The 18,282-nt window shown below is 36.5% G+C and overlaps 1 protein-coding gene across 2 annotated transcripts; it reads right to left on the minus strand.

Moving 5' to 3' along the window:
* Positions 1 to 968: 968 nt before the first annotated feature.
* Positions 969 to 17,182, minus strand: LOC105045237 (probable chromatin-remodeling complex ATPase chain). Of its 2 annotated transcripts, XM_019850809.3 has the most exons (25): positions 16,841 to 17,182; positions 16,045 to 16,176; positions 15,259 to 15,365; positions 12,852 to 12,964; positions 12,133 to 12,230; positions 11,807 to 11,986; positions 11,474 to 11,695; positions 10,957 to 11,091; positions 10,583 to 10,865; positions 10,435 to 10,508; positions 9,451 to 9,671; positions 9,279 to 9,366; positions 9,091 to 9,184; positions 8,789 to 8,977; positions 8,672 to 8,703; positions 8,423 to 8,499; positions 8,251 to 8,340; positions 8,083 to 8,152; positions 7,532 to 7,589; positions 7,402 to 7,460; positions 7,163 to 7,328; positions 6,850 to 7,028; positions 6,543 to 6,758; positions 6,158 to 6,268; positions 969 to 1,298 (listed from the first exon to the last, which is right to left on the minus strand). In XM_019850809.3, the coding sequence occupies exons 1-25, from the start codon at positions 17,078 to 17,080 to the stop codon at positions 1,275 to 1,277; spliced, it is 3,258 nt and encodes a 1,085-aa protein (XP_019706368.1). In that variant the 5' UTR covers positions 17,081 to 17,182; the 3' UTR covers positions 969 to 1,274. The 2 variants fall into 2 exon arrangements, with proteins under 2 accessions (XP_019706368.1, XP_073113938.1); XM_073257837.1 differs by lacking the exons at positions 16,045 to 16,176; positions 16,841 to 17,182 and adding an exon at positions 14,220 to 14,337 and having other exon boundaries at positions 15,259 to 15,339.
* Between the last annotated feature and the right edge of the window lie 1,100 nt (positions 17,183 to 18,282).

Raw genomic sequence — 18,282 nt, forward strand, 5'->3', positions numbered from 1 at the left:
AAGATTTAGAACTCATGCAAAACACACTTTCCTATCGAGGTCCTCTAAAAGATTTAGTGCTCGTTTGATTCGCATATAGAGGGTGGGGAAGTATAGCCAATGAAAAAATGAAGCAGTTTTGCATATTTAATTGGTTTTCAAAAGAAAAAATAATTTTTTCCTCAGAATAAAAGTTTTACATTTCATGAAAAAAAATCATGTAGAACATTAAAAACAAAAAATCCAACATCCAATACTAAAAATTGAGATAATTTATTTTTCTAAAATACTTTTAAATTTTTAGATAGACTGGGATACGATCTTTTCTTTTATTAAGAGTATAACAAATATTTTTGCTACAAAAAAATTATATATTTTACATAAAAATAGATGTTCAATCAAATATAAATTATTTTAAAATATATTAATTTTTTTTAATGATCAATCAAATATAAAAATTTTACTTTCACAAACATCATATATCCAAATATCAGCTTCTCACAAAAAACATTTCAATGGAAAGGAATTTTCCCCACAAACCAAACAGTCCTCAAAGGAGGATATTTAAAAGAACTATTCAGAATTCTGATTGAGAAATTCTTTGTGCATCGCGAGTGATGATTGGCTCACACCCAGCCGGACAGCGGTATGAAAAAAAAAATATTTTTTTATCCAACCCCATAAGTGAGCCAATCACGCGCATTCGCGCACTGCCGCGTGGTGAACAAAGAATTCCTCATTCTGATAACATGCCTCCCGATAGATAAAGGCTCTTCTGGTGCACAAAGAATTTCTCATTCTGATAACATGCTTCCCGATTAATGAAGGCTCTTCTAGCAGCAGACACTATTTGAACTTATTGCTCCGCTATTTAGTAACATGCAGTTTTTTTCAAATTTCTTCTACGCATAACATATCCTATGTTATCAAGCTCTTGGCCAAGTGTCTACTGTAATTTTGACCTAAATGACAAACTATAAACAACCATATTTGAAGGCACAAGAAAAATGTTATAATAGAATAAATTTTGGATTCAACAAAAAAATCCACTCCTGAACAACAAAAAATGGATGGAGTGGTCCAACATTCAGTATAACAACATCATGAGATATCATATTTAAAATGGCAAGTTAAACGGCTACAGCCAGCATTTGCCTAGAGGAGACAACTTTTACTCGCATATTAAGAGGTGAAGCCCATGCATTCAGCAAAATGAGCATTTCCCACAAGTAGAACCAGCCTATATTTCTGGATCACAAACTTCAAAAAGATGCAGTGAACTCCTATAACTAAAATCATCCCCTCCTCCTCCTTCCCCCCTGTTACAAGTACATGAGAAAACAAATCATACATCAGCATGATCTCTCTATGTTCACGTCGTTAAGAAAGAAAGAAGCAGCATGCAAGCCAACTGTAAAAAATTAGCATCTAAAAAATGAAAAAGAAAGAAATTTGTTACTGAAACAATCCACTGGCCTCATGTCATGCACCTCAAACAAAATCCAAGTGGTTTTAATCAAAACCACGTCCAGATAATGTGTTGGGCTCCAAACTTCATGATTCCCTCGGACAAAATACTAGAGTCATAACCTTTCAAACAAGCTCTACTATCACTCATAAATAGCTATGGACAAATAAAAGATTTATGAAGAAAGAAAATCAAATAGATTGAGTGGTTCGCTTCTTTTTGGTGTTTCCCTTAGAAAATAGCTTAAGATATCTAAAACCAGTTTCGTCACCCCCGAATGCGGAACCTATTGAAAATAGGGCTGGCACCTGTACAATACAGAATGTAACATACAATACCTAATGAGAGTCAGGAATTTCGCATTTATTTTAGACGAGACATCATAATTTAGAAATTGTAGAATTTTAAATAATTGAAAGATTTTTGAAAAAATTTATCTTGTTTCTATCTTAGAGAGATTTTGTCTTATTTCCATCTCATTTGAGAAATTTTATCTTGTTTCCATATTGAGAGAAAATCTTATTTCCATCTTAGAGAGATTTTATCTTGTTTCCATCTTATTTGAAAGATTTTATCTTGTTTTTATATTAAAAGATATAATTTCCACTTTTATTTGGATGTGATTCATTTCCATCTTATTTGAGAGTCGACTTCTATTGTTTTTCTTTCTCTTGATTCCTTTGTTTTCCTTTCATTTTATTTTACCTTTCCTGTTTGCTTTCTTGATTTTTTTTTTTTTTTTGGGTGCCACATCAATTGGTACCAGAGCACTGTCTGTAAGGTATGGATGCTTCATTGAATCTTGTGACCTCTTCAAATTATGAATAGCTTCTGCAATTGCTTAGATCCTTTCTTTTATTTCATACTTCCCTAACCCCCCCCCCCTCCGAAAAAAGAGAAGAAAGAAAAGAAGAACCCGAATCTTTTTGTTGGCCTCATTTTGTTCACATTTATCTTCAGTAGCTCGGTTATATCACATCACCTCTTTGATATTGCACGAATTAAAAACATAGGCGCTGCATTTAACTTTACATTCTTCATTGTGAGCGTAATGGCTGAATTTCTTTGTGATTACAACATTTTAGCCTAATATCACTTTTATCCTTGCCCTTTCTCGCTACCATGATCATTGACAATTTGAAAGATGCTCATTCCGCTATGAAAAAAAAGTTTGAATTAGTTAAAAATATCCAAACTGCATTCCAAGAGACTTTAAACCAAATATGCCAGTCATTAAATTGACTTCAAACTAAGCTTATTGAGCTTTGTACTAATCAAGTTGATCACCGTGTAGACATTGCTAATCTCATCGATCAGCAATTCGAACACCTACCATCTATAAGAAAGTCAAGATTGGATAAACAACCTTTAGAGGATGACCATACTAGTAGTCCATCCATTCATCAACCTCCTCCCTATACTCTTAAGCCAACTGGTGGTCCGAATTATATCTGCAGACGAGTCAGTCCTTTCAGACACCTCCAATCTACATGTTAGTCCCTCCAATTACCTACCATTCCATAAACAATTCTCAAAGTCCTTATAATAGTAGGATTCTTCCAGATTACATAGCAAAAGCTAGAGATGATGAGTACTATAGAGATGACTATGAGGGAGAAGTGAAACCGCCTATTTTTCCATCTAGACGTCATAAGCAAACTGCTAGGTATGCTCGGGGCTCTAGGCACTTAGAGGCCCCGAGGTCAACAATTTAGGCCATATCCTCCTATATGTGAGTTTGAGGTATCACCAAGAGGGGTTAAGATTGATGTCGTTTCCTATGATGGTAGGTTAGACCCAGATGCATTCCATGATTGGTTACAGGACCTAGAGATTTATTTTGAGTGGTACCACATGTCAGATGCATCTCGTGTCCACTTTACTAAAATGAAGCTTGTGGATTTTGCCAAAAGATATTGATGGACAATCCAAAGGGATCTAGAGTGATTAGGACATCTACCTATAGTCCTTTAGGAGGAGATGAAGTCTAAGCTTTGAAAAAAGTATGTTCCCACTTACTACAGGAGTCAATTATTAGATAATGGTATACTCTTAGGTAAGGAACCACTACTGTCACTGACTACATGGCCCATTTTGAGGATTTACAATTGAGATATAATGTTTCTAAAGAGTCATAGAAGCTGGTATCTTAGTTTATTAGTGGTCTAAGAGTCGACTTGAAGAGGGAGGTTTTTTTGTATTTTTTTGAATCTGTAGGGAATGCCTACCCACAAAGCCTTAGAAATTGAGAAGTTTCATAGGACTTTCCCCTAAAGAAGAGGAGTTTCCTTCCCCAACAAGTCTGACAGTCTAGGTCTACCCCTGTCAATCGCACTAAGGATGTTTCACAGCTATTGCCTTCTCGTACGAGTCATGATCCTACTCCAAATATGACTACCAGTCAGCAACCCACAATCACTAGGATCCGAGACTGTCCTAATGACATCTCATTCAGTTAGTTCTTCAAATATACAATGCCATTATTGTCATAATAAGGGCCATATAGTTGCTCGATGTCCACATCATACATTGGCCATAAGAATTGAAGGTGAAGAAATTTTACATGATAGCCCCATAGAAGACTTTAACCTTGTAGAGCCAGCTACTTCAGAGGAAGAGTATGAGGAGAATTGTGAGGATTTATGAGTGTTCATGTCATGAGATGCACCATCACTACTCCTGCAGACTTTGAAGCATAAAACTGCACCAGCATTTTTCATATTTATGCCCAATGTGGGGATAAAATTTGTAAGCTTTTCATCGATCGGGGTAGCTCTATGAATGTTGTCTAAATCTACCATTAGTAGATTGAAGCTAAAATCTCATCTCATCCTCATCCTTATAGAGTTGCCTGGATAGATAAAACCTCACTTCCTATTAGTGAGTGTTGTCTCGTGCCAATTCAGATGGAAAATTATTCTACTGAGATTATGTGTGATGTGTTATCCATGGAGGTTGCTAGTATCTTGTTAAATAGACCTTGAATTTATGATGTAGATGATTATAACTTTGGTAGGGAGAATAACTATATTTTCATGCATAACGATAAGAAAATTAGGTTAAACACTGCTAAGCCTAGTGAGTCCCAACCTGCAAAAAAAGATAAGAGTTCTCTTCAAACCCTTGTCAGAAAAATTATCACATTTTGACTCATAAAAAATTTGAAAAAAAAAAGTTGAGAGTCTGGAGTAATATTAACTATCATTCCTAGCAATGAGATCCACTTGACCTCAAACTCCAAAGATAATCCACCTCCTGCGATTGAGCAGTTGATGGAGTTTAAGGATGCGACCCCAGAGGGTATATTAGATGGTCAAACAAAGGTTGTAAACTGTAGCCTTCATGATTTGCTTAGGTGTCTAATTGGCGATAGATCTGGTACATAGGATTTGTCATTGCCTACGGCAGAATTTGCCTATAACAGCTCAGTGAATCGATCTATTGACAAAAGCCCTTTTGAAATTGTTCATGGCCTTAATCCTCATCCACCCATTGATCTTGTTACCTTACCTATGGATAACAACATTTCTGAACCTGCCACCTCGTTTGCTCAATATATTTGTGACATACATGCCGATATTCGGTGAAAGACTGCTACGAGCATCGAGAAATATAAACTTGCTGTTGATACTCATCGTAGGAATGTAGAATTTAATGAGGGTGACTATGATGGCTCGTATTCATCCAAAACGTTACCCCAAACATTCGTTCAAGAAATTGCATGCTCGAGCTACTGGTCCCTTTTGTATCCTTCGCAAACTTGGATCTAATGCTTATTATTTAGAATTACCTTCTGATTTGAAATTTAGTTCAATTTTTATTGTTGCAAACTTATTTCCTTATCAGGGCACATTCAAGCCTTCTACTGTGCATGCAGGTGTTCTTCCAATTCTTCCTCCACTTCCGACATCGTCATCGGACTGTATTGAGCGCATTATCACTGACAAGGTTGTTTCTTCTACTCATGATGGATTTCAAAGGTTTTAGTTAAGTGGCAGAACCGGCCAGATTCAAATACTACTTGGGTTCATGAGGATGAATTACACTGCATTGATCTAGATCTCCTAAAGGCCTATCGCAATTTCTCACCAAAGACGAGTTCTTCCAGCCAAGAGGAAATGATGAGAATCAAAAATTCCACACTTATTTTAGGTGGAGACGTCATAATTTAGAAATTATGAAATTTTGAATAATTGCGAGATTTTATCTTGTTTCCATATTAAGAGATATGATTTTCATTTTTATTAAGATGTAATTTCATTTCCATCTTATTTGAGTCTATTTTAAGATTCCTATTGTATTAAAGAGATAGCTTGGAATTACAAATCGAAAACCCTAAAGTGGGTTGTTTTCTTTCTCTGGATTTTTTTGTTTTCTTTTCATTTTATTTCCCTTTCCTATTTACTTTCTTGAGTTTTTTTATTTTTTTTTGGTGCCGCATCAATACCCCTGAACTTAAAATTTAGGTAACATATATTCATCTGTTAAGGTGGTATATTTTCATTATTATTATTTCTTTTCACAAATAAACAACAGGCAAAGAGAACTATTTACTGTCTAATAAAGCAATTTTGTCAATATCCACTTGTTTAAATTTTCTGATCCTTGTCTCCCGCATAATTTTTAGTGGTTGCTTCCCATCTCATTCCATGTCAGAAATTTAAGAAATTTCTGTGAAGTATGGTATATATATTGAACACACTAACTTACCGGGGTTACATGGTCATCCATCACTGCTTGCCTTCGTCTCTTGAAAGAAGCAAGTGCAGGGGTTTCCACAGCTGCTGACCTTGACATGGACCGCTTCGATGGTGTCTGGTTCTGAAAAGCAGGGAGAACAAAACAAGGATCAAGTTCAGAAAATTTCAGCTGGAGAAAATCTAAACAAGCTGTAACAATCATCCACATGACTAAATTATGAACAGCAAAACCAGAGCATGTAGTGGAAAGAGGCGAGTCAGGACTTCAGAATATTTTAATATAGAACACTGTCACGATGATCCACTTAAAATGTTCCAGATAAGTTGCTAAGTCAAATGAATCCGATAAGACATCCAATTCTTTCAAGCCAATAAAAAGGATCAGAAAACTCAACCTTAGCAAGTTTTTTATCTTTGCGAGCTTGCCTCTCTCGCTCATCATATTCCTGATTTTCTTTCTCCACCAGACGAATCAGTGTATCACACCGCCTGGCGAGCTCTTGTGTAGTGCGGGACTTCACAAACCAATCAAAACGGAATAAAGGTGAAGTACGGAATGCTGCTTTCAGCTCATCCCAATTCCCATATCCAAGTTTGTGAACCATGCATAACTGAAAAGAGAAATAATGTAGGATCACAAACATGCCAGAAGGCCAAAAAGATATAATTGATTGATAACATTAGACCCATAAAATAGCACACCATGAAGCGGTCACATTCTTCATTGTACAACTTCCCTTTGTTTTGGCCATACTGAATCTTCAATTCTAACCAAGGATTCTTGTAACGATCTAACTTTTTCCCAATTGCCTTCATTATCTCATCTTTGCGAGAGATTCTTGCCTCTCCTCTTTCTATGTTCTTGATTATTCTATCATAGTCTGATGGGACACCAAGCAAAGTTAAGAACATACCAGGAAGTGAAAAACCTACTAGTGTTTCTGGCACACATAACATGTGAGTATTAAACAGAAAGAGAGAAATATGTAATCTGCAATTTGATCAAGAATCGTACCATTCAATTCCTTGTATCTCTCTCTGAAGACTTTAGCATATCTTTCTACCTCTTCTTCTGTTTTGCCCTCCATATCAGAAGCTATACTTTTTATGTCATTGCGGCCATATTTTTCACATGCCCGAATAAATGTATTGAAGTCTCTCCTTGTCCATGTTGAAAAACCCTGAAATTCGACAAAGTTAATCATAAAAATATTCATTGCCTGCATCAATGTCCCTAATCAATGATCTCCCAACCTCTTCTAGCAACCGCTCCTTTTCTTCCTGTTCCTCCATGGTCAAGGGTTCACTCAAGTCTACAAAATGATTCAAAATTATTAGTTTGAACTATAAACCAACCAAGATGATGTCTGCAAAATGAATATACCTTCAAATTCATCACTATCACCAATGGTGTCCTTTGACTGATTCCTTTGATGTGTTTGCTGAACATATACAAACAAATGATGAAATAACCAATGCCCTCGCTAGAGAAAAATTGGGATGAAAATCCTTTTACTAGCTAAAGACTATAAAACAAGGTCTTATGATAGCATGTTGTAAATAGAGATATAAGCAGCAAGGTGCAGCAGCCTTTCACAGTCTTGTATACAACTTGGTAGGATGACAAGCTGGGGTGCAGGAAAATCAGAAGGGAAATACCCATCTAAAACAGTATGAGAGGGTTGGCGGACACTTGAGATTCTTTTGAAAGTTTTATGATAGCAAATATCTGTAATTCTAGTTGAGGCATGCTTGCAGAATTGGACTAAGAAATAATCATTCGGTTCAACTAGCTCCCATTTATTTCAAAAAAAAATTATACAAAATGAAGCAGCAGGCTACAGCAAATAAATGCAACAATAGAAAAATGTATGTTGAACAGGGAAAAAAAAAAAAGGAAAAGCATATGAAAGAGTAGGTCTAGCAGGCTCGCACCATAAGATACCGCACTTCTTTTTCATACAATTCACTTAACCTCTTTGTGTTGAAAAACTGGAAGTCATGTCTGTAAAATATGGTAGCAACAATCAACACCTTCAGCAGGCACTCAAAGTCCGGTACAACATATGAGTAGAAATGGGACCAGAACCAAATCGAACTTACAACTGAGGCATGCGAGGAATCCGTGGCTCTCTTGCTCTTGCTGGTCCACCTTGCCGCAATGCTTGCTTGAAGTAATCAGAGTCTGAGTAACTGTATACATATGTGGAAAATAAATCAGGTTCATAAAGAATGAATAAAAAGGCAAAATCCACAGCTAACAATATGGCCTTACTTTTTTTTCCTTTCCCTTCTTGAAGGTTCTACCCAGTTCTCAGTAACAAGTTTCTTAAAGTCAGTTTTGTTATCATCCTTCAAAAAAAAAGGAAAGGAAATGAATGCTGATGGAATAACTCTTGATATTAATAATGATATATGGCTGGAACATGGAACAAATAAAATAAAAAAGGCAGACAACAGCAGCTTATAAACACAGAACCATGCAACTTGATATGGAACCCTAGTATATTTCAAATTTGCATACCTTCTCATCATCGAAGTCATAAAGGTCAGCAGCTGCACATAAAAAGATATAAGCATTATGAAGCTAATAATTTGGCTCATCTAATGAATTAAAGATCAACAGAAGGGATCTGCATACTATCATCCATTTTAAACTGGATAGCATCCTCCGTAAACTTCTTCATTTTAGCATCAAGCTCAGCTGTTGTCTCCTCTCCTTTAGCTATGATACGGTCAATATCCTCATCAGTTATTGTACTGTCCTTGGAGCTGAAGACCATCTCAGCACCAAATCTCACCATTTGCAACAATTCATCTTTATTAACAGCTGCATTGAAAAAAAAAATCAAGAAAACACAATATAAGACACCCTTAAACATATAAACAAACAAATTGCATTGACAGGGAAGGCTACAAAATCTTTGAAATAGGATTGCTTACCTTTCTGCTCTGCTAATCGACCTTGTTGGATCACCAAAGCATCAAGCGCAAGTTTCTTATATGCCCTCTCGATCACTTTTTCTTCAATAGTATACTGCATATATATGAGACATATATTAAAAGCTTTTCTATACATTGTTTTGTTTCACATTACATTGTATTATTAAAGGAACTCCATAATGTTAGACCTCGGTGCAGAAACGGAACACTTGAACTTCCTTTTTCTGACCAATCCTGTGAGCACGATCTTGTGCTTGCAAATCAACCTGAGGGTTCCTAAATACAGTGACAGAAAACATAAGACCAAAGGTGCATGATATGAATCCAAAGAAAAAAGCATGATTGTAGAAAGAGAATTACCAATCACTGTCATAAAGAATAACAACATCTGCAGTGGCAAGGTTAATCCCCAGCCCACCAGCTCTGGTTGAAAGCAAGAAAATGAACTTTTCACTCCCCGGCTGATTGAAGGCTTCAATAGAAGCATCACGTTCTTCCCCACCAGTATTACCATCAATCCGACAGTATTGGTATCCACGAAACATCAAATAATCCTCCAGGATATCCAAAAGCCTAGTCATCTACACACCAGAGCCAAATTATTAGCAGAAAATTTTTTTAAAAAAAACAGTCATAAAATATGAAAGCAACAAATTGTGTGCATATTCTATGCATATGCACAAGGAAAGCATAAACTGAAAGAAAAAAAGAAAGAAAAAGAAAAGAATAAGATCTCTTTAGGAGCAATGTTTGTTTCTTCTTAGCAATACAAGTTCATGACCCAGGAATAGGGCTGCAAACGAGCTGAGCCGCTCGCAAGTTACTCAAGCTCGACTCGACTCAGTTATTATCGAGCTCAAGTAGGTCAAATAATTTTTCGAGCCGAGCTCGAGTAGCAAGATACTCGGCTCGAAAACTCACGAACCTACTCGAATTTATATATACTTTTAATAATATTATTTTTATTTATAATATAGATATTAATACATATATTATTAGTAAACTAAGGCTCGATTTTGAGCTCGACTATGGCTCGGTTGATATTCGAGTCGAGTCGAGTCAAGCTCGAGTTTTATCTATTTTTCATCGAGCCGAGCTTGAGCTTGGGATATTAAAGCTCGGTTGATCTCGAGCCCAGGTTCGAACCCAAGTACTTTTGAGTTGAGTCAAGCTCGAGCTTCCAACTATTCGACTGGCTCGGCTCGATTGCACCCCTACCCAGGAAAATGGCTTAGCTTGAGAGTATCTTGCATGTTCTATAGACTTTTCTAGATTTCAGGCATTACCAAGCTGAAAGTAAAATTGCCTGCAAACCAAGAGCAAATATACAGAAGAGGTTTATACCTGTGAAAATATTAGAACCCTGGAATCACGCTCTTTTAACTTAGCCAGAAGTTTATCTAGAAGAACCATTTTTCCTGCAAAAGATCGTATAGTCAAGAAGCCTGTGCTTGGTTTGGAAGACATAAAGGTCCAATAGAGTTTATCCTACCAGCATTTGTAATAAGATGTTCCCCTGTCGTATAAGGTGGGCCAGGCTCTGCGCCTTGGAACAGATATGGATGATTACAACACTTACGCAGCTGCATAGCTATGTTTAGAAGACGTTTACGTTCTCCTCCAGCATTAATGACTTCCAGATCTTTCTGAAGCAGAGCACGATAATAGTGCTTCTGCATCTGGGACATTCCTACTTTGAGTATAGTTTCCTTCTTTGGAGGTAAACCTTTTTCAACATCAGATTTTAGTCTACGGAGGAGAAATGGACGAAGAACCTTCACAAAGATAAGAGACATGATTACTCATTAACACCATCAAACAAATAAAAGCAGACAAATTTACCAAGCAAAGGTCTTTTCATTTTACCTTGTGAAGCTGCTGGACAACCTCTTGCTGATCATTTTCCCCAGATATTTGAAACCATTCATCGAAGGTTTCAGCTGAACTAAATATCTCAGGAAGTAGAAAATTAAGAAGGGACCAGAGCTCATGCAGATTGTTCTGCACATAATAGAAATTGACAAATACATTTGTTCAATACAAAATCTAGATCCAACTATTTACAAATTAGAGAATTAGACTACAAATGCAAAATACATGCAACAAAAATTCTAAAAAGAAAAGCATGTAAATACAACATGATGCAATTCCCAATTGCCGATACTTAATGATAAACCCATTTTTTTATCAGACTATAATTCAATTAAGAAGGCATGCAATCAATTCCTGCATGGTGCTTTAGTAAATATAAGAGATAACACAAAAGTAGTATATTAGAAAAAGGTGATTACAGAAGAAAAGGTAGTTTGGCTGATTGAACTACACAAATTTAGCAGGAAAAGCAAATGGAACCCACACCTAGAAAAGTGAACCAAATGAATACCTGAAGAGGTGTACCCGTAATAAGGAGGCGATAGTTTGTTTTATAGAGTCTCATTGTTTTAGAAAGAAGAGAGTTCTCATTTTTTATCCGATGAGCCTCATCGATAATAACATATCGCCAACTAAAGCGCCTTAGGGCATTTTTCTCTTTGATGGCCATTTCAAAACTAGTTACACATACATCGAACTTTCCAGCCACTAATAAATTTTCGCGTATATGTTTCTGCAAGAATGAAAATAAAAAACATGAAAAAAAGGGTTCAGGTGGAGATACATTTCAACAAATGAATAATGCATCAAAACCATGAGGAAAGGGTATAAGCTTCTAACTGACCCTTTCATCTGGGTTACCAAGAAACTTTACAGCACGCAAAACAGGACAGAAGCGTCGAATCTCCCTCATCCAGTTGCCAAGAGTGGATTTCGGTGCTACCACCATGTGAGGCCCTGTAATCCCTCTGAACTCATGCAAATAGCCCAGTAAAGAGATGGTTTGCAATGTTTTCCCGAGACCCTAGACAACAAATAAACAATATCACAAACAATTTGAAGAAAGAAACCATCTTCCAGAAATAAGTGTTAACTCGATCTCATATAAAATCAAGCAGGTTAATCAGAGGATGGAAGGGGGAAAAGCATCAAAAGTAATTCCATGCATACCATCTCATCAGCCAGAATTCCATTGATTCCATTTTCGTACAACCTTATCAGCCAATTTAATCCAGCCAGCTGGTAATCTCTCATTTTCCCTTGTATACCTGAAGAAGAAAAGAGATGACAAGCAAAATCAAACACCCAAGTCCAAACATCTGACCACTAAAGAGCTAAAAAGACAATGGCAGGTCCAATATTAGTAAGAGAGAATTATTTAATTAAAATGCCACTTACACCTGGACAAAGAAGTTCGACTCTTTTGTACATAATTAGATCATGATGATGAAAACTAAATAATTAACATTGCGGAAATGATGGTATGCATCATTGCAACTCCTTAAGAATTGCATTTGCATTGGGACTACATTGACATGCTACGATCATTAATGTGTTATTTTCCCAAAAATCAGCATTTGACAAGGCAATCACATTTCACCAAAAAAAAAGGGCAATCACTTGTAGAATGAACCACACACAGGCTGCACCAGCATGGTTCAGATAGTTCGGAGTCTCAGTCAATAGGGGCAGCTATCACATAGTTCTCATACCATCAAGTCATCCAAAGAAAAAAAGAGACAATGAACAAGATAATGGAAGATGATGAGAAAGATGGCTTTTCCAACTTTTTCATTCATCATTTGGTAAAATTACCACTTCAGAGCATGCATGAGAATCTACAGGACTTTCATATGATACGGGCTCCTCATGAAGTAGGAAAAGCTTACAAGATGGTTGTGAAACCAAACGAGTCCCTCCTCCAATCGAGAAACCACCTTCTTCCTCCTTCAGGTATTCTTCGTCCTCTTCCTCCTCGGTTACTTTTGATGCATGACGCCCCCTGAAAAGGATTAAATCAGAAACAAGTCATGCAAAATATTATAATGTAAGTACCTGAAAAATGACCTTTGAAACATCTCACAGTGCAATAAAGATTTTGAGTAATGAACCAAAAAAAAGAAATCCTATGAGCAGAATAAATTCTTAAGTGACTATTTAAAGAAACAATTTTTTAGGAGCACATGAAAACCCAAGCTAAAGACACTTTTTCATCAAGATGTTTTTGCAGACATGTCTTAAATCAATTCAACAAGAGTCCCCTATTACCTTTTAAATAAAAAAAACAATACTATGTTTGCTTAGCTCCTCAAAAACAAATATCATTCATCCAAAACAAGGTTAAAAATGATTGACTTTCTATTTTCCAAATGATCATAGAGATGCCTCATTATGGTAAGAAACAGAGTATAAACATTTTAATTACAAAAAAAGGTATTTAAAAATTAAGATCTCGCCCTTCTTGGTGGGTGGCTGGTACCAAGATGAACCAAGGTTTCCATTTATCCAGGCCAAGATGGCAAGTTAAGAACTCATAGAAAAAGCCAAAATATTCTGAAATATTGACCAACACTATTGGAATCAAGATACTGGAATATTGGAATATTCTACCACTTTTAGGAATTGTTTTTGATATTGGATTACTAAAATTGTTCATTTAGAATTGTGAAAGAGAAATCAGAACTTGTCAGCCAATATACTGATATTGCATAGACCAAGATCTTAGGTATATCAGTTTATATCCGTAAAGATAATAAAAGCTGAAATTCATACACATCATTGTGCTGAATGTCCAATAAAAGAGGTAGGCCAAGATCTTGCCCCAGATGAAAATGTTGTCATGGAAATTATAGTTCATCTCATTAACATGTGCAGTTGTGTACCCTGTCCAACTGCTAAAAATCATAAATCAGAATTTTTTTAAGAAAATAAAGATATCCCTTGAAACTGAAGGATGAGAAACTTCCCTGATTGAAAGGAAACATAGATATGTGCATGAGATTGGGCAGATCCCATCAAGAATAATGCACAATATATTCAACTTCTACATGATTAATGTTAGACAAGACCAAATTGCACACTACATGAGAATTCCTTTTACATAACTTCTGTGGTAGGAATTTATTTTTACATTATTAACCATGAACAAATTATAGTTAATAAAAATAGAATGAGAGAGATAATTCAGAAAGGATGAGACAAACAGTAAGATTGCTCCACTGTGACCTAGATGTCATGGGTCCGAAACAAGGAATCACCTCTCTGCATGCCAAGGTAAGGCTGCATACATTGACCCTCCGCAAACCCCACGATGACATGAGCCTCGTGCACTAGGTCACCCTTTTTTAGAGCCAATTTGGACTTCATTAGGGAAATCTGTGAACACCATAACCTAAACTCAAGCTTTTTATAGAACAAAATTATGTTGCAAGATTACATTTGATATTTTATATCAAACTCCTAGATCACATAGGTAGGGCCCAAGCCAGCACAAAAATAATTCCAAAACTTGAAATGGAAGCTCAATGCAACAAGCCCACATTAGTTAAGTCTAAGTCAAACATAAACAAAAACCACCTGATGGGCCTTGAGTGAACAAGCAGTCTTCTCCAACCTAAAACATGAAATAACTCAAATTATCATGAGGCAAAACTGGGTAGGACCTATAGTTTTGGGCAAATATTAACACAAATATTTATCGACCAGTTCCTCAATTGTTGCTTTGTACTTGCAATTCACATAAGTTCCTTGTGGAATATATACGCCTCATATGTGTATTATTTACATATGATTGACAAGAATTAACGAGAGTAGAAATGGAAGATGTTCATATTGCAAGTGCAATGGGAAGTTTTAAAGAATTACAGCCTAAAGAAAATGAATAGGCTAACATAAACAGGTAATTCCTGCTAGTGATTCAATCCACATCATCTCCTCTTTCATGGAACCTAGAAAGACTAGTTACACCATGTAAGTATCCAATGTATAACATTTCAATCAAATATCTTGCTTGAAGCACAAGTACTTCGATGCCATATGTTTAGGAAACACTGATTAACTAAAAACTATATATAGAAATAAGTTTAATTGATCACAAAATTCATGTGTGCTTTCAGTATCTAATTAAGTAGTTACAATTTGGAGATCCATTATGATGAAAATCAGAAGGCACCAACTATTGCAATAAATGGAAGACAGTCATAAGGAAGGTTGACGAGTTTAATCTATGGCCTTCAACCATGCTTTTTTTATTTAGCATGCCTCCCAATACATGAAGTATGACACCGGCATTATTACCTTCCTCTTGGCTTCTTCTCCGATGCAGATTGAATGCCATTAGCAAAATGAGCGAATATTTCCGTCTGTTGCAGCAAATACTTCAGCCGCCCCTTCCCTTTATTGTTCTGATAGTGTATCAATTGTTAGTTTGCATCCAATCGCATGCTTACAGACACCAAAGAGCTATAAAGCAAGCATAGCAGCAGAAATACATCTTGAGAGAAAAAACATAGAATCATGATAAAACAAATTACAAGTTGTGTCATGTATGACAAGCAACTAAGTAAAGGAGTACACTCCTCTTCAGTAAATATATTCTCCTACCATCCATCATCTTTCTAATTAACCTCCCTAAAGTCTAAATCATGTTGTAATAAAGATGGATTAGAGAATTGCATTTAGCAATGTCGTCCAGCTTTTTAAGCAAACAAGCCTCCCAGCCGGTGGATGAAACAAATATTCCAGTTATACATATTACATATATCAAGCACATGCAGCATGTTTTTCATAATTTTGATAGGGAAAGAATGTGCATAGATAGCATTCCTTTGAAATTCATATTGTTCTTTTCCTTTTTAATCTGCTAATGCACTCGATTTCATAATTTATACATTGCCCATATATCAAATAAAAGAGGATGGCCATGTATTAATGATGTGGATTCCATGACATACAATGTTAAGAATCAGTGCACAGTATATTGACTCCGGTTATATAAAATAGATAGATATTGCCATGCAATGTAAAGCATATAAATCATCTCTCATTGACACTTCCTAGTTAGTTAAAGAAAAATCGATGGACCATGTCAGCATCAATGGCAGCATTTTGTTGAGCCAGTATTTCCTCAATCTTTTGCTTCTTCAGCCTTTGCATCTCTCTTAGCCTGGCTCTCTCGCGCTTTCCAATTGCAGCATTTTCAGATGGTTCCACAGTCTGCATAAGTATCAAAGCAATTACTTCAGCAAATCCACAAGCTTCCACTGACAGATACCTATGTTCCCTAAGAATCAGAAAACTCTATACCAAGCTGATCTGTTTGAGAAAGACAATCAGAAATAGAAGCTTCAGCTTCTAAAGAGAAAAACCTAAGCTTCATTTTTTCCCCCTGAGCTAGAAATAACTCCAGCACAGAAACAAATGGGAGTTGGTCTAAGATCATCAGCCATATATTATTCATGTGAATAGTACCAAAGCCACATCCATGCAAACCCTAACTCCTTATCAGTGCAACATTAATTCAATCAAAGGAAAACCACTGGTAACAATATAAAAGCCTAAACGACACAAAGGAGCAAACTTTCTTAGCAAACAAGAAAGAAGCCGCAGATCGATGGCAAAATTAAACAGTTACTGCCACGGAATTGAAGAATCCACATCAAGTGCATCAGAAAAAGGAAGAAAAATCAATCTTCTTACTTTGCTATACAACCATTTATGAGGAAAATCAGGAAAACACAAGAAATCATTAAAAAAACCTGTAAAAAAATTATAAAAAACTATGATCAACGATTTGATAAACAGAAACCCTACCCCCTAGTCCTGGACGCCATCATCGGTAAGATCGTGATATTTTTTTCTTCGCATCTAAACTATTTACCTCGTCTTCGAAATCGTTTGCCTCGGCGACGGCCTCATCATCCTCGGTCGAGTCATCGCCATCTCCTCCGGCCTCGTCATCGTCGGGGCTCGCCGTCCGCGCGACGTCCTCGAGCTCCTCGTCGTCGTCCTCCTCTTCCTGGTTCGCCTCGGCCTCGATCTTCTGCTCCTCCTCGGAGGAGATCGAGCCATTGGAGGGTGTTTCCTCGGAGAGATCCTCAGAATTCGAGGGCTTCGCCATGACGAATTTGGGGGCGAGGGTTCGATCCCGGAGAGGTAAAGGTGGCGTGACGAAGAAAGAGAGATGAGGGGTGGGCTGCTGGGGGAGCGGAACGAGAGGAACCGGTAGGAGACTTTATAGTGCCCCGAGAGGGCTTTCCCGTGCGGAGTTTTGGTACGTGTGAGGGATTGAGGAAGCGGTTCCCGCCTAACGTTGAGTCGGTTTTTATTTTTTAATATTATTTAATCACTTTCCTCATTTTTACCATGGCTCATGATCATTTGGCTGATGACGGATGATGAATCCCTAATCTGTGAATTTTTGTGGGTATTTTCTTTTTTATGTGCTTATTTCTTAACCTTCAAAGGTATACAAAAGATGTTTTCCCATTGTTCACTAATCCTGGTTGTTCTCACAAGTGTTTGAATCATTGGTGTCCATGGTCCAAAATGGTTGCTCTTAAGACTGTTGTATTTGCTAATAACCAAGGAGGGATGTTATTGCTAGGTTAAAGACTGGCTTAGATAACTAATGAAAAGGAAAAGACAACAAAAAATATATATGTATCTTAGATGAAATGGCATGAAAAATATCTTTGTGGCTTTATATTACAATGTTGAATGAAATATTTTAATAGATGTATAAAGTCAATTTCTATGAAGCGTTGAAGTCTAATAGAAGAGCCAAATCTAGTTTCATGATTTGCAACTATAAAGGTTATATCTTAGCAAGTAGCGTATCATGTTCAACTGGAAAGCCTGTGTCTATGACTATAATTGAATTGCAAGATGCCTAAAAAAGATTTTTTTTTTGTTATTGTTTCACAATTCAAGGCTAACAAGATTTGGATTGAAGGTGACTCATATACAATCATCAACAAGATTAGAGATCATGATGACATGGAACACCCCTACTGTTGGGACATGCTAAGTATGTGCTCTCCCTTGGTTATTTTCTCCGCTTTCTATTTCTTTTATGGAGGCAACTAAGTTGTCAATTTTCTTTTGGAATGACTTGTCAACAGAAATAGTCAACTTGGGCTATTAACTCTCCTTGAACTTGTTAGCTATTATGCTATAGTGGATGCTATTTATTGTACCAACCTGAGAGTGTAATGCATAGAAGGCAACCACTTTCATCAGATAAAAAGATGAAGTCCATTTGTAAAAATATAAATACCTTCAATATATATGTACATCCAACTCAACAATCTAGTTGGAGAC

This window comes from Elaeis guineensis, chromosome 5 (genome assembly GCF_000442705.2).
Source record: "Elaeis guineensis isolate ETL-2024a chromosome 5, EG11, whole genome shotgun sequence".
In the NCBI taxonomy this organism is placed as follows: Eukaryota; Viridiplantae; Streptophyta; class Magnoliopsida; order Arecales; family Arecaceae; genus Elaeis; species Elaeis guineensis.

Excerpts from the sequence above, each read along its gene's own strand:
- LOC105045237 (XM_019850809.3), bottom strand. The coding sequence starts at position 17,080 with ATGGCGAAGCCCTCGAATTCTGAGGATCTCTCCGAGGAAACACCCTCC. Across the intron at positions 8,704-8,788 it reads CCAGTTTAAAATGGATGATA|CTGCTGACCTTTATGACTTC; the intron begins GTATGCAGATCC and ends TTTTATGTGCAG. Across the intron at positions 8,153-8,250 it reads ATTCCTCGCATGCCTCAGTT|ACATGACTTCCAGTTTTTCA; the intron begins GTAAGTTCGATT and ends CATATTTTACAG.